Source organism: Vipera berus (genome assembly GCF_964194415.1).
Source record: "Vipera berus genome assembly, chromosome: 16".
Taxonomy (NCBI): domain Eukaryota; kingdom Metazoa; phylum Chordata; class Lepidosauria; order Squamata; family Viperidae; genus Vipera; species Vipera berus.
In genome coordinates, this window is record NC_138219.1 from 8041546 (window position 1) to 8061617 (window position 20072).

A 20072-nucleotide genomic window follows, 5' to 3' on the forward strand; every position below is an offset into this window, starting at 1 on the left:
AGAGGACTATTTTACTGTACTCTCTAACTTGTTGGACTTTTTAAACTTTAATTGAAAGTGCGTCATAATTGAGGATTAAAAGATGGCGGCTAAACCTCCCTCTAAAACTCTTCGGAGTGGAGGATCCTCGCCGGTGCAACAATCATCACTACAGGCATTGCACCCTCCTGAAGTGCTGACATCGAAGGATTTGCGAGATGCCTTGGATAAACATGCCCAGGTACTTTTGGAATCAATTAATCAATCAATTGCTGATAAATTTGCACAGATGGAGGAGAAATTGGAGAAATTTGAGGAAAGAATGGAAGAGAGGATGGAACAGAAGTACAGCGTGATGAAGGTAGACATTTTGACTTCAGTGCATAAAGTGGCGGAATGTGTGGAAGATTTAGATGAAAAAGTGGATGATTTGGCTCAAAGGAATGCTATACTAGAAGTAAAAGCACGGGAGAATGAAATTGAAAGAGGCAAGTTGGAAAGGGAGTTAAGCCATGCCCAACATTACCAGATGCAGTTTGCTGTCAGAATTAGAGGCTTAAAAGAGAATGTTAAAGAAGATTTAAAGCAGCTGATCTCTGAGTTGACTGCGGCCTATTATAAAAACTTACAATTAGAGATGATAAAACCGTTAAAGGAACTGTTCCAGACAATCCAGAGGGGGGGAAAGGTGCCCCCGTCTTGGAGAACAGCTTTTATCTCTTTGATTCCGAAGGAAGACCAGGATGCTACTTTAGTTAAAAATTACAGACCGATATCGCTTTTAAATACAGATTATAAGATATTTGCTAAGGTTTTGGCTAATAGACTGATGAGGGTTCTGCAACAGGTGATTCATGGGGACCAAACGGGGTTTATTAGTGGAAGACAAATGAAAACCAATGTGAGACATATAGTTGATGTGTTAGAGTTTTTGGAAAGGCACAACCAGATCTCTGCTGCGCTAATCTTTTTAGATGCTGAAAAGGCTTTTGATCAATTGAACTGGCAATTTTTGTTGAAAGTTTTAGACAAAATGGATTTTGGGGAAAAATTTTTACAACCGATTAGGGCATTATACCAAAAACAAACTGCCCGAATTATAGTTAACAATAGTTTGACAACAGTATGTAATATTGAGAAGGGCACAAGGCAAGGCTGTCCGCTATCGCCCTTGTTATTTATATTAACATTAGAGATACTATTGGTTAAGATTCGGAATTCGGAAAAAATTAAGGGGATACAAGTTGGAGATCAGGATTACAGATTGAGAGCATTTGCAGATGATCTGGTTGTTACAGTGACCCAGCCAGAGAACTCTGTTGTGGACCTGATGGAGATAATAACACAATATGGGAAGGTTTCTGGATTTAAAGTAAATATACAGAAAACTAAAATTTTGGCTAGAAATATGACAGTTTCGCAGAAGGCTCTCTTAGAAGGATTAACTGGATTTGAGATTGTTAAAAGGGTTAAATATTTGGGGGTGATTTTGTCGCCCTCTAATACAAAGCTATATAAAAATAATTATGAAAAGTTATGGGGGAAAATTCAAAAAGAACTGGAGAGTTGGGAAAAATTGCAATTGTCTTTGTTGGGACGGATCGCAGCAGTGAAAATGAATGTCCTGCCCAAATTTTTATTCTTATTTCAAATGATACCGATTCTTAAGAAAGACTCTAACTTGGAGGAATGGCAGCGTGGTATCAATAAATTTGTGTGGGCAGGGAAAAAGCCACGAGTTAAACTTAAGATTATGCAGGATACTCGTGAGAGAGGTGGCCTTAAAATGCCTAATTTTAAATTATATTATGAAGCTGCTGCACTAGTAGGAATAAGTGATTGGATTAATTTGACACAATCGAGGTTATTAAATCTTGAGGGCCATGATCTGTTGTTTGGCTGGCATGCATATTTGTTGTATGATAAGAAGGTAGATACTGTGTTTAGGATGCATATTTTAAGACAGGCATTGCTGAGAGTTTGGAAGAAGTATAGACATAAGTTAAGCAGCAAGATACCATTGTGGGCAATCCCAAAACACGCAATAGAAAATATACATGCTGGTTTCAAACATGATGAGACTACTTACAAGGAAATTTTAAGTTTGGAAAGGAATATTTGGTGCTTGAAATCATATAGTTTCTTGCGAGAAGAGAAGGTTGTTCAGACTTGGTTTCAATATATTCAGTTACAGGCCAGGTGGAAAGAAGACCAAAAAAATGGATTTGCAACGACTGATGAAAATTTGATAAAGCAAATTAGAAATCAAGGACCAGCACATATTAAACGGATATATCTTGCATTGATAGAGATCGATTCAGAAACAGAGCTTGTTAAGGATTGTATGATAAAATGGGCCCAAAACATTCAGGAAGTTATTACAATGGACACGTGGGAAAAGATCTGGGTGAGGAATGTAAAATTCACTCAAGCTCAAAGTTTAAGAGAGAACTTTTACAAAATGTTTTATAGATGGCATCTAGATCCTAAAAAGCTTGCAAGTATGTATCCGAATTATCAGCCTAAATGTTGGAGGTGTGGTGATGAAGAGGCAACATATTTTCACATATGGTGGACATGTAAAAAGGTCAAGGCTTTTTGGATAAAAGTCTGGTGGAATATGCAGAAGATTTTTAAACGGAGGATAAAGTTTTGTCCGCAATTTTTTTTGTTGGGAATAATTGTTGACGCTACAGTTGTGGACTCTAAGTTGATGCTGAATTTAGTTACGGCAGCAAGACTTTTGATAGGTCAATATTGGAAGAAAGAGGAACTGCCGACTATACAAGAGTGGATTTTAAAGGTTTCCGACTTGGCAGAGATGGCGAAGATTTCGGCCTATTTGAAAGATTACTCGCAAGAACATTATATTATGGAATGGAGAAAATGGATTGAGTTTATCCAGAATAAGTATAGGGTCAAGAAGTTTTATCTAGCATTTGAATAAGTCTTCTTTCGTTTTCTTTTTTCTTTTTTTATTTTGTCTTCTATATATATTTAATAATGCTAAGTTTTGTTTGATCCTATATAAGTTAGAGAGTGATGGATTTTAGAATTTATAGTTGTTAGTATATGGTTGTTTATGATTGCCTTTTTATATATATATACCTTGTATTTAGCTCTGGGAAGTCCGGGGGGGGGAGGGGGGTTAGGGGGAGGTGGGGGGGGAGGAGGGAGGGGGGGAGGGGGGGAAGGGGGGAGGTAGGGAGGGGAGGTAGGGAGGGGGAAGGGGGTTTTTTAAAGGAAAACTGTATTTTTAAAACTTTTCAATAAAAAAAAAAAATCTTTATCAAAAACCCCTGCAGAGAGAAAGCTAGCACATCAGGGAAGGAGCTGCTTCTCCTGAGCTGCTACATTTCAGCCTGCGGGGTGTTGGTGGCTTTTATTGGTTGAAAGGAGCGCCTTCCACTGGGGAAGACCTCCCCCACCCATTGCACGGTTGCGAGAAAACAGAGCCATCCAAACCCAACTTCTGTGTGGCCAGCAGGAATGAATGTGGAGTGGGCACCACCCGGAGACCTACCTCCTCTCCTATCACTTTCTTTCCATTCAAGCTGCAAAGAGTTGATTAATCTAAGATGAATCTGAGCTAACTTGAGCTAAATTATTTTGATTTTTTCCCCCTAGGGATGAAATTAGATCCAAATATTTCAATGGTATTTGACTTCCCACCTTTTTTAAAAAAAAATATGCAAGCTTTATCTAGAATGGGGAGGGGGGGTCAATAGAGGGTATATGGCAAAAATGGGGGGGGCAGGAGGGAAATTCAAAAGGACTAGGAAGGGGGGGTCCTGGAAACCCCCCCTCCACTTAGGGGGCGCTGAAAATGAGCCAGTGGGGTTTTATTCTCCCTATTCGGCGACGATTTTTCGGGGATTGTATTGAAAGCCGATTTCGGCTGCAGGGCTTCTGCCGGCCGCCAGGGAGCGGCAAACGTGGCTTTTTTTTCCCCGCAGCCCCCTGGTGGCCGAAGCCATAACACATCTATGAAGATGCATTACATATAAAAAAATATTTGCAAAAAAAATGCACACGTGTAGAGACGGGTGGAACCCCCATTTTTACATATCTAATGCAGAAAGGCGTGCACCCATGCATCTAATCCGGATCCACTCCGAATTAAAGGCTCTCCCGCCTCCCCATTAACAGTCAGAGGTGGGAGGGGGGGAGAGGAGGAAAGGCGGGGCGGGATGCGCGTCGGCGCAAAAGCCGCGCTGCGCCTGGATCCTGGTGGGAGATTCGCGTTTGTTTGCTCCGAATTCGCGCCTTTTTGTTCTTTCCTAGGTGAGCAATCCGGAGTGAGTCCTTTGTAGACGCTCTTTTGCAACAGCGGTGCCTTCATCTCTGCTTTTTCAAATACCCCGAAATGCCCCAAACTTTTTGCCCCTAAAAAAACCAAATGCAAAGTAGTAATAATAATAATAATAATAATAATAGCAACGGCGTTTTGGGGGAAGAAAAGCAAAGATAGGGACAGTCCTCGCCCAGAGGTTGAAAAATTAATCCCAATTTTGCTGCTGCAGCGTGGTTAAATTCTCTACTGAAGCTACACTTTCCTAACTACACTTCCCCTAAGGCACAGGACTACAATTCCCACCCTTCTGCTAAAATTTCTTAAGAGAGAATCGTGATCAATCTTAGTTGCTTCGATTAGACATTTCTCATTTTTATTTCCACCTGGGTGTATATTAAGTAGTATTAACTATTAAGATTTTTGAATGCTTGAGTACGGGGGTTGGACTAGATGACCTCCAAGGTCCCTCCCAACTCTGTTATTCCGTTAATAACTTGTAAGCCGCCCTGAGCCCTGAGTCTTCGGAGAAGGGCGGGATATAAATGGAATTAAAAAAAATAAATAAATAAATTATCTAATATATACAGTATGGATAGTCCAGGTATGATATGCCATGTGCTAAATAAATAAATACCTAAATGTAAATATGTTGTGTTTTGTATCTTTAGATTTAAAAATATTTTGTATTTACAGATATTTCTGTTGCAGTGTTTTGCGTGGTAGATTATTTGTATCTTAGGTTGTAGTGTTTCCTAAATATTTTTAAAATATTTTGCTTTTTTGTTTCGGGTTGCGGTCTGTAAACGGAACGGCAGAGGATGCTGTGATGTTTAATAATAACTAATATCATTTATTTATGATTAATGATAATAATATTGTAGTGGGTGGCACCGTCAATCAGAGGTGGGTTTTATCCAGTTCTTGAGTCCTTCCAAAGGATCTAGGGTAGGCAAACGTTTTTATTTAAGAATATTTAAGATCAATGTCGCAGGATGTGAATTGTTTTTTTTAAACATTGTTATGAATAATGTTAATGTGATTTATTATTTGAAAGGTGTCGTGCTGAATCTTGCAAAGTCACCGGAGCGAGATGTGAGTAGGGAGGGAAAATATTTCAGAAAATAGTCCTTGCTAAGTATTCAGTTGCAAGTGAATCCATTTTGCACCCTTTCCTTGCACGCTTGTGAGTTTTATTTAAAAACAAAGCCTTGAGGTGGGGTTTCTCCAGTTAAAGCCAGGCTGGTGTGTGTGTGTGCAAATGGAAAACAAGATTGCAAAAGGTGGCCGTTCCTAATCCTGGATTGTTCTAACATGGTTTACAGGTCAAAACATGGCTACGAGAAACAATGTTCTCCAGGCTCTAAGAAACTGGTTAAGGCCAATCCCTTGAAACAACCCGGTGAGTTTAGACAACTGAATGTGCGAATTAGGCGTGCAATTAGTCCCTGCTTAGGATTTTGGCCCCGCTGGAAGTTGGCCAGGGAGATAAGCGGTGTGAAAAGGGGGGGAGCAGAAATTTATCATTTATCGATTTGAAGCAACCCGCCTCCCAATTAACAGCCAACGAAGGCTGAAAGGAGGTTTTTAATTGGCTTTTCCCACCAGGAAGTTGTAGCACGCGAGGAAACGGAGCGGGGAGGGAGGAGGAAAAATTTCCAGCATCTTTTTGGTGAGCAGAGAAAACAGGGGTGGGTGACGGAGAGGCCCTGTTACGATGCCGCCCCCCCCCCGCCGTCACCCCTCTGCAAATGCTTCGAGTGATCCCAAGTGCGTGATGTGTGTTTGTGCCTTGCTTATCCTGGCGTGATAACCTAAGGAACTCACAGCCACCCTCTACGTTTAGGGGAAGGAAGGAAGGAAGGAAGGAAGGAAGGAAGGAAGGAAGGAAGGAAGGAAGGAAGCCAAATTCATGTGGAAAAAAGGAAGGAAAGGAAAGGAAAAAGGGAGGAAGGAGGGAAGGAAGTGGGAGGAAGACAAAGGAGGGAGGAAGGGGAAGAAGGAAGAAATGGAGGGAGGGAAGGGAAGGAAGAAAGGAAGAAATAGGGAGGGAAGGAAGGAAGGAAATTTATGTGAAAAAAGGGAGGAAAGGAAAGGAAAAAGGGGAGAGAGGGGGGAAGAAAAGAGAGGGAGGGAAAGAAGGAAGGAAGGAAGGAATAAAGGGAGGGAAGGACGGCCTTTACCGTCTGTCTTTTTTCATATTTTACGGGACTGGATCCTAACCCAATTTTGCTTTTTTTCAGGGCATTTCAAAAAAAAGGAAATCTTCGTTGGAAACCTCCCCCTGGATATCAGAGTGGTGGGTGTACAACATTGGTTTACTTTACACACACACACACCACAACACACACACACACACACACACCCCACACACACAATAGATGCAATACACAGCATACAGTTAGTCCTAGAAGCACAAGAGAGATCAGAAACTCGGTTGCTAAGCCTGGGAGACTTGTGTGCCGTTGCTTTTGAAACTAAACGATATTAATGATGAAACGATTTAATTCAATCATCTAAATTTCTAAATTCAGTCTTTGTACAAAATGCTTTCGTGTTACAGTGACTGGGGGTCAAAGTCTCTACGAGTTTTTAGCCGAAACTCTCAAATAATTTAATGACCACCCAGAGTTCCTCCTTCAGAGAGACGTGTGGTTATTTAGGAACCCGAAAAATAAATATAAATAAATAAAAATTTCACCGCATTACCCGTGGCAGCCCATTTAAAATGGGACGCGGTGGCTCAGTGGGTTAGGACGCTGAGCCTGTCGATCAGAAGGTCGGCAGTTTGGCGGGTCGAATCCTGAGTGCCGCGTAGCAGAGTGAGCGCCTGTTACGCGTCCCAGCTTCTGCCAACCTAGCAGTTCGAAAGCACGTAAAAACGCAAGTAGAAAAATAGGGACCACGACGGTGGGAAGGTAACAGCGTTCCGTGCGCCTTTGGCGTCTAGTCATGCCGGCCACATGACCGCGGAGACATCCTCGGATAAGCGCTGGCTCTTCGGCTTTGAAATGGAGATGAGCACCGGCCCCTAGAGTCGGAAACAACTAGCACGCGTGTGCGGGGGAACCTAACTTTACCTTTTTATTTAAAATGGATCGCTCTAGGATGGTATTTATCCTTTGCTGTCTCAGAAAAAACCTTCCTTAAAAAACAAAAACCAGATGGGCTTAAAAACCTTTCGGTCTAATAATTCCAATAAAGGAATCTTTAATTTTATTTTTTTCCCCAGCATGAGCAAAGACCTAACTCAAATGGGTCCGTCCTTCCTTCCTTCCTTCCTTCCTTCCTTCCTTCCTTCCTTCCTTCCTTCCTTCCTTCCTTCCTTCGTAAAAGGTTTTGAATCTATGTTTTTCCCCCTTTATTTCTTCATTTGATTTCTTCTGTTAGGAAGAGATTGCCTTCTTATTCAAGGATTTTGGGATCAGGTCTTTGAAGAAACACAATAATTCTTTTAAAAGGTATGCTGGTGGCTCTCCTTTTTTAAAAAAAAAATTCTTAAATTTGAATTACATCCACAACGGGAACCAGAATCTCCGTCACTAAGCAAGACGGTTCTTAAGGGACTTGGGCCTGATTTGACAGTCATTCAAAGGTACAATAAGGGAGTTAGGATCTGTCCTTGTACTTACAACCGTCGCGGCATCCCCACGGTCACGGGATCAAAATCCAGTCCCTTGGGGTGTATTTATGGGGTCTAGAGGAGCTGGGGATGATGGGCATTGGGGGATGATGGGTATTGCCCGGGGTCTCTAAAGGGTGTCTCTAAAGTTGGGGAAGGGTCTTTGTTTATATTTCTGCTTTATATTTAATATATATGAATTTAATATGTTCATTTAATTTATATTTATTTATAGTTTTGCATTCCTGGAGCTGATGTCACCGGAAGCTGCAAATTTAGCAATCCAGCTTTTGAACGGACACCTCGTGAAAGGGAAGCCAATGTCCGTCATGTTTACCGAAAACAAGAAAAACCACGAGCTTCCGAAAGCCAGCACTCAGATGCCGGTAAACCTGGATTCGTGGTCTAGCCATCTCATGGGTTAGCCAGCCTGCTTACGTGGGAAGTGTTATAAGCCCAGATCTGTTCTCCTTGGAAATTCTTGCCTCAGTTCCTTGCTTGTAGCTCTGGCGGAGCCAATGCTAAGTCAGCTTGTTCCAGTTCTTGCACCGAGTGATGTTTGTTTAGTCATAGTTTGCTGAACCAGTCACGACTGAAGGGATTGGCCCGGCCTGCTAGGTTAAACATTAATTCTGTTTAAGCTTTCAGTGCTTAAAACAGCGTTGTGGTTCTGGATTTAATCCCTTGCAAATGTCATTTTCTGATTTTTCAGGATTTGGAAGTGATCCCCTCCGTAGAATGTGGATTTACCAACGGTACGAGAGGGCGACCTTTGTTTTCTATTATTATTATTTTTTTCATTTTGATCTGGGTAAAAGCCTTCCGTTGAAGGCACCCTTGCACCCACTTTTTAATTTATTTTTGTTTGAATGCTGTTTCAGGAAAATCAGGCTTAGGGGCGGGAGTTTGATTCTCTTGATTGCGATTTACCTGGATGTTTAGCCTTGCTGGCATCAAGGCTCAAATGTGCTTTTTTCTCCCTTCCCCCCCACTTCCCCAAAGGTGCCACCCAGATCTCCCTTCCCAGTCAGAGGGTCTGCTATGCTGTCCCCATGGAAATGAGGTAGGTGCAAATGGGGAGTGGAGAAAATGTGATTTATTTCCCCCCCTCCCCTCTCCTCAGACGCTGCTACTTGTCAGAGCGATAATTATGAATTTCGGCGACATGTTTTGCAGGTTCGGCTTGACGGATTTGTTGCGTTAATTCAATACTTTGCACCGAGTCGCCCGTTTGCCACATCCCTAACTCGTTTCCTGGTTCTCACCCTTTCGCTACTCCGGGCTCCTTCAAAAGCTTCTATGCGATCCCGAGGCATGGCTGGATGACCTCAAGGGGTCCCATCCTCTTGTTCTGCCTCCACGTCTCCTTTTTTTTTTCTTTTAGAAGTTTGTTCCTCTTCCACTTGCTGAACGACTGCTTCGGAGACGCCATGTGGCTCCCTTCCATGGCCGGCGTGGCAGGGGAGGTGGGGCTTTTGGTGATGGACACGTTTCCACTGATGCCGTACTTCTGGGCCATCATCCTCAGCAAGGTTTGTGTGAGCAGGATCGGGCCATTCGGGGTGACTCCCCGAGTTCCCAGGCTGTTGAAAGAAGGTGAGGGTTTCCCCTCTGTAGATTGTGACAGCGACACCGTTTCTAAGCCTCGTTGAGGGCTAGAAACCTGACTAGTGCCGCTGGGGGAGAAGAGTTACTGTTTCTAAGCCTTGTGAGGGCTAGAAACTTGATTACTGCCTCTGGGGAGCAGTTTGCTGATTTAGAAAGGCTGAAACCCTTTGTTTTGGGGGCTTTTGACTGTGCAGGAACGCTACGAATCCATGCAGAAGCTCTTCACGGCCTTGGCTATGGCCGAGTCTCGCTTGCCCTTCCTGGCCAAAGAGGAAGTGCAGCGGGGGACCCGATGCCTGGCCGAGTGCGACATCGGGGTGGAGGGCAGTGCCTGGAACAGGTGAGGGGGGGCCCCCTGCTCCATTGGGGGGGGTCAGCCGGAGGGAGGGAGGGAAGGAAAAGGGAAAAAAGGGAGGGGGGAGGGAAGAGAGGGAGGGAGGAAAAAGGGAAGGAAGGATGGGGGAGGAAAAAGGAAGGAAGGATGGGGGAGGAAAAAGGAAGGAAGGATGGGGAAGAAAAAGGAAGGAAGGATGGGGGAGGAAAAAGGAAGGAAGGATGGGGGAGGAAAAAGGAAGGAAGGATGGGGGAGGAAAAAGGAAGGAAGGATGGGGGAGGAAAAAGGAAAGAAGGATGGGGAGGAAAAAGGAAGGAAGGATGGGGAGGAAAAAGGAAGGAAGGATGGGGGAGGAAAAAGGAAGGAAGGATGGGGGAGGAAAAAGGAAAGAAGGATGGGGAGGAAAAAGGAAGGAAGGATGGGGGAGGAAAAAGGAAGGAAGGATGGGGAGGAAAAAGGAAAGAAGGATGGGGAGGAAAAAGGAAAGAGGATGGGGGAGGAAAAAGGAAGGAAGTAAAGGAGGAAAAAAGGGAAAGAAGGAAGGAAAAGGAGGCAAGGGAGCAAGCAAGGAAGGAAAAAATAAAGGAAGGAATAACGAAGAAAGGGATCAGAAAAAGGAAGGAAGGAAAGAGAGAGAGAGAAACAAACGAACAATCTGTCTCTCTCTTTCTCTCCCCCCCCACCCCCCCAGGTGCTGGGTGCTGGAGACGCTGGGCGACCTGGCGGTGGGCTTCTTCGTGGACTTCGGCCGCTGCGCCAGCCTCCCTCTGAACGCGCTAAGGAAGCTGGACGAGCAGCAGTTTTGGGAGATCCACCCATTGGCTCAGCCCTTCGTGCTGGAGGAAGGTAAGGCTGGCAGGCTGGGGGGATTCTGGGAGTTGAAGCCCACCCCTCTGGAAGCAGGCTGGATGGGGGATCCTGGGAACTGACATCCATCCATCTGCAAGTTGCTAAGATCGAGGAACGCGGCACTGCATGTTTTAATTCCGCTGATTAGCAGCTTTGAGAAATGGGACAAAAGGTTCCTTTTGGGGGAAATCAATTTGAAGAGGACTTTTTCTGGGCTGTGCAGGCGTTTTCCCCCCGCAAGTGATCCGGAGGCAGATCCTGGAAGGAAAATTGAACGGACCTTCTCAATGGGAGGTAAACGGGAAAAAAATATATATTTAATTTTTGTTTTCACCCAGAGGTGAAAACTAAAGGTGGTTTTAGAAGTCTGATTTTGATCACCCAAGAAGTCATTTCTGGATTAAATGAAATAGACGCGTCCTTAAATAACAGTTGCTTCATTGTGTGGCCTGAATCCAGCTAACTCTGACTTGCTACAGCCCCATAAACCAAGATCGCAAATGTTCAGCTTTCAGATTACAAACCCTGGCTTGTTTTAAAGGAGCAAAACCATTGGGGGGAAAAAAACATTTCTGGTCACAGCCAGCCAGTATCAAAGAAACCATGTTTGATCTCAGATAAGCTTCCTGCTGGAATCCTGGTTTGTTGATCCCATCGGTGGTTTATTCAGAGTTATGGTGGGTCCCAAAATCCAAAATCAAAACCAGGACAATTTCACAAACAGCCCTTTTGGGGTTTAGCTGAATCCTCAAAGAGTTTTGCAGATTTTTTGCAGCAATTCAGAAGTATAAAAACCACTGTTTCTTGGGCTCGCAAACACAACAATTTGCTGTTTGTGTGTTTGCATTTAAGCCCTGTGTAAAAATTTTGGGCTGTTCTCACTCAACTTGCAAAGAAACTGCAAAACTTAAAACTGCCCTATGCAAATAATACAGTTGTGCAATCAAATTAACATTCCCCCCCCCAATCTTAAGGACCAGAAGCTTAAAATAAATCGGTTGTCATTGCAGAAAACGCACAGCTGCACTGTACAATCCTCACTTGGCTGAATTTTCTTCAAGTTAAATATTATATTTATAAAATATTAGCTGGATCGGCACGATACGCAGCCAGACGCAAACCAGACACGCAGTGGTGTGATGGAACAATGTATAAACAATTTAACAGGGGGTTTTTTTTTTACTTGTCTTCCAGCCACACATTTTAAAGTTTGTGGTCAAAACAGGCTAAGAAGTTGTGGATTTGGGAAGTTCTCCCCCCAGCAAGTTTGAACTACACCCAAGTTTTCTTCTGGGGAAAAGTCGCGGTTTGGTCCCGAAAACTAGCTTTGTTTTTAAAAAGTTGGTTGAAAGATTTGGGGACATTAGCTTATTCGCTTAGTTGAGGCCTTATAACTTTGTGCTTGAAAAGGGAGAAACATGTTTTTTACTGAATGTTGTGTCTGGGACAGCTGGATTTGTGTGTGATGTGTAGGCGGGGGGGGGGGAATAATACATAAATCTGTATTTTGGCTGAGCTGTTCTGTTGCAACCTTGTTCTCTTTTTGAGTTTGTTCTTGCAGTTAATTTATTAAAATGCTAACTGGATCCAGAAATTGGCTTGCTTCTTTTTCCTTCCATTTTAAAAATACTCTTTTCAGCTAAGCTGACAGATGCAATCAGATTAAATTAAAAAGAAAAGCTGCTGTTTTAAAAGTTTTGTCTTTCTCCTAGTAGGGCAAATCGGGGCAGGGTGGGGTGGATATTTTTAGGAGGGACTCGGCTCTTAAGAAACTGGGCATAATTTTACTCTGCTCCGATGCCAGCTAATTTTTAATTCCGATAGAAAGTTGTGTGTGCGGGGGAAGGGATTCTTGGTTACTTATCTTGAATCTTGTCAAAAAAAAAAGAAACTCCACTTGTCCGAACAGATTAGGCTACTTCAAACCTGGGAGAGGTTTGAAATGGAGAATGCTAGAGAAGATCCACTAAGTCTTATTTTGCTGTCTTTGGAAACGGCCAGATTTTTTTTTGGGGGGGGGAGGTTACGTTTCTAGTCCTCAAGAGGGCAAGATCAGCCTTTGAGGCAAGGTAAGTAGTTAAGAAGCTAACAGGGTCGTCTCCCTTCTCAAAAGCACTTTTTGTGAGCTACAGCGTCTTTCATGTTTGTGTGTGTGTGTATGTATATGTATATATGTGTATATATATATATGTGTGTGTATACACACACACACACACACACACGATGAAAGGCGCTGTAGCTCACAAAACAGATTAAATCTGGAAAGAAAATGGATTTAATCTGGATAGATTTCCCCAGATCCTTCCTGCTTGGGGCCTGCTGGAGAGTTAATATGGCGCTCTCTTGCCAGTATTTAATCTGCTTTTGGGGGAACTCAAGATATTCTCCAACAGGCTGGGGTTGAAAAAGACCAATTCTTTGTTCACAAAATGTGATCACAACTTGTGTGTGGATGGTCTGCCTTAGGGGAAACAGACCGTTGCCCCGTCTGGGTTTTTTTTTTTGGGGGGGGGGGGAAACAGGATTTGGGAGCCAAGATTTGAAGAGAGGAATCTAAGCAACAAGGGATCATTTTTCACCCGGTTTTGCTTTTCAATTTTTCTCTTGAGAATTTTAATGAGCGTTCCTCGCTTAATGACCCACTGCTTCACCATGGCTCCAAGTTACGACACACATACACCGCCAAGTTATTTACAACCCATTCTTGGAAGTTATCACCCCTCCCCATGCGATCCCAATTGCATTATTTTTACAACCAGTTCCAGCACTCCGGTCAATTCGTGACCAATATTTTCGCCCCTTTTAACACCTGTTCGGGATCCGCATCACAAAGACACGGCTTGCTGCCTAACGGTGACTCGCTTTATGACCCTGGTGAAAACAGTCCCAAAATAAAAAAATCAGGCCACCGGGCCTTCCACTTTTAATGCCTGCCACGGCTTACCCTCCAAAATCCTTTTGGCCGTCAAGCGAGGACCCAGGGAATGGGGGGGGGGGATTATTATTTTTTTTGCCCTTAGCAAGAGGAGCAAAAGGCAGATTTGCTTCTGAAATTTGAAGCTTATATTTTGAGCTATTTTCTCCTTTTGCCAGCCAAGAAATGGGCAGGGGGAAGAGCCAGAAGGAAAAAATTATCCCCCAGGCTTTTTTCCCCCCGTACGTGTGCGTCTCTGTGTGTGTGTGTGAGCCCCCCACACCGCCATCCTCACTCCCCCTTTCACGGACAGAGCTACCGCCAGACCCCCTTGAAATTAACAAATGTAATTGTTTTTTTCCCCAAAGATACATATTTTTTCCCCATAGACATCCATCATACACTGTAACCAAAATGAAACGAAAGGGGGGAGGGGAGAATATAGAGAGAGGGGGGTGGAAAAAGGGAAAAAAAAAAGAAAAGAAAAAAGAAATAAAAGGCCAGGTGGGCTGGGGAAGGGGAAGAAGAAATGGAAGAGGAGGGAAGCCGTGTACGTGAAAAAAAAAATTAAGAAAATAAATTAAATCCAGCGCGGAAGGAAGAGCATTTTTTTTGTGGGTTTTTTTGTGTGTGTGTGTGTTTTTAAAGAACCGCAGCAGCAGAAGCCAGAAGAGGAAAAATTTCAGGAGTTTTCACGTGGGTGAGCGTGGGGCTTTCTTTTTTTTTCCTTTCATTCTTCCTTCCTTCCTTTCCCCCCCCCCATTTAATAAGAGTGAGGGGGAGAGAGAATCGCCTGCCAGCGAAGGTCCGAATGAGGCTTGGGCCGCTCACCACCAATGTTTATAAGGAGCCCAAGGCCAGAGGCCATCGCAGATGCTCTTTCAAAGAGCTGACGGAGAGTCCAGGCAGAGAAAAAGTCCTCGGAGGCCATCCGAACACAGCGTCCAGCGACGGGGTGGGTGAGTGGGTGGGTGTTGTCCGGGGTGGGGGTTCCTGCTCCATCGACGCCGCGGCTACCCGTCTTCCTTGGGGGGCGTGTACCAGCCTGGGAGGAAGAAAGGCAAACAAAACACCGTTTCAGGACGGAGCGACGGACCGGATGACGTCAATGGGGGGCGGCTGGGTTTCTGCATGCAGGCGGTCCCGGAGATACGACTGTCCGGGGTGGGGGGGGCAGGAGGAGGAGGGGAGTGTCGCAAATCGAGGACTTACCGTTCTTCTCGTGGATCTGAACTAGGGATTTGTAGGACTGCTGGGCTCTCGTCAAGCTGTACTGATTCTGGGGGAAAGAGAAGACGAGAAAACAGAGGTTGATCCTGGCCAAAAACAATCTTGACGGGAAGAGAGAGAAACGGGGGGAGGAGGGGGGGAAGGGGCGGCGAGGAAACGAGAGGGCTAGTCGCAGGGATAGGTGACGCGGTCCACCTCACAGGGTTGTCGTGGGGAGGAGGAGGGGGAAAGGTTGGTTCGACAGCTTGAGTTCTTTGTGTTAAAAAGAAAAAAAGGTACGAGGCGAACTTTTAAAGTGCTTTCAAAAAGCAAAGAGCATGAAACCGCTACATGCCAGGATGGGTCCGTTGCGGGTCCAGGTTTAATCCCAATACTCTCAAAACAAGCCAGGTTGGCCGAGATCCAAGATGGTGGCTTAAGAGAGGGGAAGGGAGGAAGGAAGAAGGGGAGGGAAGGAAGGAAGGAAGGAAGGAAGGAAGGAAGGAAAGGAAGCCACCCCCCCGCCATCGCTCACTTTGTTTGCGCCAAACTGGACTCTGGCTTTGCCCTTGACCAGGGTGGCACTGATCTGCATGATGACCGACTCCACCGAGTAAGCGCTGCTCCAGCCCTGCCGAGGAGACGGTCAAGGAGTCATTCGGAGGGGAAGAGGGATCCTTCTCTCCCCCCCCCCAATCTCTCTGGGACAACCCAGCCCCAACCCCCGGCTGCCCCCCTTCCCCGCTCACCTGCTTGGTCAGAAGCTCCATGCAGATGGCTCCTCCCCCCAAGACGTACCTGAAGGGAAAGAGACGATTCAAGTCGCCCGGTTGCCTTTCCTGGCTAAGGCGGGACTAGAACTCACAGCCAACTGGTGATTGGCTCAAAGTCATTCAGCCGACTTCCCTGGCTAAGGTGGGACTAGAATTCCCAATCTCCTGGTGATTGGCCCAAAGTCCCCCAGTTGGCTTTCCTGGCTAAGGCGGGACTAGAATTCCCAATCTCCTGGTGATTGGCCCAAAGTCCCCCAGTTGGCTTTCCTGGCTAAGGCGGGACTAGAATTCCCAATCTCCTGGTGATTGGCCCAAAGTCCCCCAGTTGGCTTTCCTGGCTAAGGCGGGACTAGAATTCCCAATCTCCTGGTGATTGGCCAAAAGTCCCCCAGTTAGCTTTCCTGGCTAAGGCGGGACTGGAACTCCCCGTCTCCCGGTTTGTAGACCAAAGCGGCCTCTGTGACGGCAACCTCCGCCGACCGACGGGAGATACTCACCCTCCCGACAGCACAGGTGACACCACTCTTACGAAGGGGGGGTCGAAGGGGAAGTTATCCTGAAGGGAGAAAGGCGGAGGGGGGGGGAGTGAGCAAGCCTGTTCTGTTTGCCCACCCCCACCCCTGGGGGGAGTGTGTGGCCAGCCAGCCTGACCTTAAAGGTGAAGTTGAGCAGAATGAAATCGGCCCCTTCCTTCTCTTTCAGGATCTGCAGGTCGCTATGCAAGGCGCTATCCTCATCCACCCTGCGGGGAGAAAGAGAGAGAGAGATGGTGAACAAAAAAAAAAAACTTGTTGTGGCATCCGGGAGGCAAATGGGAAGCGGCTGAAGTCACGTCCAGCTGGTCCCCGACTTACGACCACGAGGAAGCCCGTTTCAGTTGCTGAGCGAGGCACTTGTTGAGCTTTGCCTCATTTTAGGACCATTCTGGTTGTTAAAATGCACCTGGCTTCCCCATTGATTGAGAGGTCACAAAAGGGGGATCACTTGAACCCGGGACTCTGCGACCGTCAGTTGCCAAGCATGGGAATGTTGATTGCGTGACTCCTGGGGGGTGGGGGGTGGGAATGCTGCGACGGTCTTGAGTGCAAAAAACGGTCCCCAAGTCACTTTTCCCCCCCGTGCCGTTGTAATGGTCACTAAAGGAAAACCGTTTACATGTTATTTGACCTCGCTTCATTTTGGCGGTTTCATTTTCAGGATTTTATCGCTCGGGAAAGCCATCCGGAGCCGCTTTCCAGGGGGCAGTTTGGGGGAAGGAGGAGGGGGGGGCATTATAAAATTGAATTAATAAAGTTAGCGAATGGGTGACTTACTTCAGCAGTTTCACATTCCAATCGTAGAGGCTGTCGTTCATGAGTTCAACTGCATAGTTTCCTGGGGACGGGGCAAAGGAGGGAGGGAGCTTAGAGGCAGGCGGAACAGGGCCCCGCGGAGCCCCCCCCAAAAAAGTTCAAAGCAAGGGGTCCCCCATCCCCTCCCCTCTTCCCCCCCCGATACTCACCTCCTTTGAAACTTGCCGATCGGTAAATATCCCTGAGTTCCTTCATTAGCCGGTCGGTGGCCTGCACGGACCCAGACACCGCTCCCTGGGGGGTGGGGGTGGATTAAAAAAAAAGGGGGGGGACACATTTCATCACCCCAATGGGATCAATTTGGGGGGGGGAGGGGCTCCCAGAGGTCATCTAGTGAGGAAGGAGTGGGGAGGGAGACTGGTAGACCGTGGGGTGAACCACCGGAAATTGTGACCCTCACAGTGGACGAGTCATCCCCAATTATGGGATTTGGAGTCCCAGGTCTGGTGGGGGCGGGCCAGGTCCCCCAAAACTACTCTGTCCCTCCCTCCCCCCCAGTCCCAAGGTTCCCCCACACACACTGCCCTCCCCCCCCCTGGCGACACGTACATTTAAGTAATCTTGCCTCTGATTCTTTTTGATTTTCTCAAGAATAGCCAAGTTCTCCTTGCCGATCCCGTCATCTTCGGCCTTCTTCCCTTCCACCGGCTCTTCCTCCTTCATTTCGTAGTGGTCCAGCTCTTCCGTGTCCTGGAGGGGGAGGGGCCGGGATTTCCCCATGTATTTTACCAGGAAACATAAGATAGGGCAGCCTAGAAAAGTCAGTGCCCTCCTATCCAGACCCAAGAACTCTGAGTTTGTTGGCAGTGTCCATTTTGCTCTATGAGTCTATGGTGACCTAACCCTAAGGGGAATTTTCCTCCAATGGGATTTTCCCATGTATTTTACCAGGAAATATAGATGGGGCAGCCTAGAAAAGTCAGTGCCTTCCTAACCATACCCAAGAACTCCGAGTTTGTTTGGCCACACCCTCCCGGCACCCGACAATACACAAGTGGGTTTTGGGTCGCAGTTTGGGCACACACACACACGTAATTGTATATATGTATATAGAAGATGGGCAGCTAATAATTTCAACAAATAAATATAAATTTCAATCTAGGGGTGTACGTGTCAAAACCGGAGTGGGTACCTCGGGCATCTCCTCATCTTCCTCTTCCGAGGACACGTCTTCCTGCGTGTTCTGCAAGCAAACGGAAAACAAGATGGGATCGGCTGGTCCCAAGCGAGGGATCCCCCTTCTAACAGATCTCTCCAAGTCAGTCTCCCAACCGCACCTGCAGATTCCAGCTCGGCTGCCAGGATCTCCCTCCCAGTCAAAGGGCCCGAGGGAAGATTGCCAGGCAAATAACGGGCAGTCCTCCACCCACAACTTCTGTCGCTAAGCGAGACGCATGTTGAGTTTGGCCCCATTCAGGGAGTCACCGCAGTCGTTAAATGAGCCACCCAGTTGTTAAGTGAACCCGGCTTCCCCCTGCGGACTTTGCTGGTCAATAGGTCGCCGAAGGGGATCACGTGACCCCAGGGGGGGGACACTGTGACCATCGTAAATACAAACTAGTGGCCATGGGTCCGAATTTTGATCATGTGGCAAGGGCCTGAATTTTGATCACGTGACCCTGGGGACGCTGCGATGGTCGTAAGTGTGGAAAACATTCCCAAGTCGCTGTTTTCAGACGGGTCACTAAATGTTGCGAGTGGAGGACTGTCCGTACGCACAACCAGATTACTCAGCTTGTAATAAAATAACAGTCCCTAAACGAACCGTCGTAAGTTTGAGGACTCCCTGTACGTTGCGGAGGCAAACCCTGGGCTCAGGGGACGCCCGTCCACCCCAAGGGCCCAGCTCTGGGGGGGAGGAGGAGGAGGAGGAGGAGGGGGTCATCAGGGAGGCTCACCTGTTCAGCAGGTAAGGGCTGATCCAGCATCTCCACATCTGGATGCTGAGGAAGATTGTAGAGTTTGCAGAGGTCGGAAATGATGCGTTTCAGGTGCTGCAGGAGCTGACGGACAGAAATGGGGGGGGGGGAAATCAGGGCGGGGAGGGGATCGGCCAGCCCAGCCCCCCACCCAAGCTGGAATTCCAACCGAGCTCCCCCCAACCGCCCCCCCCGCCCGCTGGCTCACCAATGTGTTGCCCTTCTTTACGTCGGCCAGCCTCTCCAACACCGCCGCCAGGTTGGGGTCCTCCGATTCCACCGACCAGATGGGGGGAACCGCCGGATAGGCCTCCTGGGGGGAGCACGGGGGGGGGGGGTGGTCAGGTGCCAGGCCCAGGGGGAGGGGCCGCTGGGGGGAGGCCCATCTGCCAGGGTGGGAAGTGGGGGTGCTGGGATGGGGGGGGTGTAGTCCAGGAGAGGAGGGGGCCAGGATGGGGAGTGTAGTGCAAGTGGAGGGGATACTGGGGTGGGTAGTCCAAAGGTGGAGAAGAAGGGGGATGCACGGGTGGGAGTTGGAATCCAAGAGAGGCGGGATGGGATGTGTAGTCCAACGAAGGAGAAGGGACTGCAAGGATGGGAGATGGAATACAGGAGGAGGGGGGGGGGAAGGAGAGGCTGGGATGGGAGATGTAGTCCAAGAGGAGGAGGAGGAGCACTTTTCAAAGGGGAGCCGCAGCCCGAGAGAGGAAGGAGTCCAGGGGGTGCAGCGATGGAACTTGTAGTCCCAGGGACAAAGGAGGCAAGCCAGAGCAACCTAAACCCATCATCCAACCCGGCTTCCCTCCCTGCTGGGCCGAATCTCGCTCGCTGGGCGGGGCTCCCTCGGCCGGGGACGATGGGACCTGGAGTCCCCGCAAGCCCCGCCCCTCCCCCGGGCTAAGCCCCGCCCAGCCGGCCCGCTTGGAGCGACGGGGCTCCTCCTCCCTCCCTCCCGGGGGAAACGGGGGAGGGGGAAGAAAGCCCTCACCGTGATGTTGCCATGGATACGGACCGGCCCGCCCCCGGCCGGCCCGGGCAGGAACTCGCAGCCCAGCTCGTCGGGGCAGGCGCGGGCGATGCGGAAGCGCTCGTGGCCGCGGTGGAAGATGGACTCGAGCAGCCGCAGCTCCCGCCTCAGCAGCGCGCGCCCCGGCCCCGCCCCCGCCGCCGCGCCAGGCCCCGCCCCGCCCGGCCCCGCGCGCTGCATCGTCCCATCGAGCGG

At 47.6% G+C, this 20072-nt stretch overlaps 2 protein-coding genes across 4 annotated transcripts; one reads left to right on the plus strand and one right to left on the minus strand.

Annotated features, from left to right (window-relative positions):
• Positions 1-65: 65 nt before the first annotated feature.
• TDRD10 (tudor domain containing 10) lies at positions 66-12277 on the plus strand. Of its 3 annotated transcripts, XM_081340484.1 has the most exons (13): positions 244-340; positions 5328-5365; positions 5596-5672; positions 6514-6569; positions 7661-7731; positions 8128-8278; positions 8605-8647; positions 8895-8955; positions 9277-9424; positions 9695-9840; positions 10526-10680; positions 10907-10977; positions 11878-12277. In XM_081340484.1, coding segments are annotated over exons 2-13 (1017 nt in total). In that variant the 5' UTR covers positions 244-340; positions 5328-5363; the 3' UTR covers positions 11914-12277. The 3 variants fall into 3 exon arrangements, with proteins under 3 accessions (XP_081196609.1, XP_081196610.1, XP_081196611.1); XM_081340483.1 differs by lacking the exons at positions 244-340; positions 5328-5365 and adding an exon at positions 66-220; XM_081340485.1 differs by lacking the exon at positions 244-340 and having other exon boundaries at positions 3848-5365.
• Positions 12278-13928: 1651 nt separating this feature from the next.
• Positions 13929-20072, minus strand: UBE2Q1 (ubiquitin conjugating enzyme E2 Q1). The gene is made up of 13 exons (XM_081340486.1): positions 19839-20072; positions 19059-19163; positions 18830-18934; positions 18064-18114; positions 17481-17621; positions 17081-17165; positions 16893-16953; positions 16231-16321; positions 16077-16135; positions 15556-15604; positions 15342-15437; positions 14810-14876; positions 13929-14642 (listed from the first exon to the last, which is right to left on the minus strand). The coding sequence occupies exons 1-13, from the start codon at positions 20055-20057 to the stop codon at positions 14611-14613; spliced, it is 1161 nt and encodes a 386-aa protein (XP_081196612.1). The 5' UTR covers positions 20058-20072; the 3' UTR covers positions 13929-14610.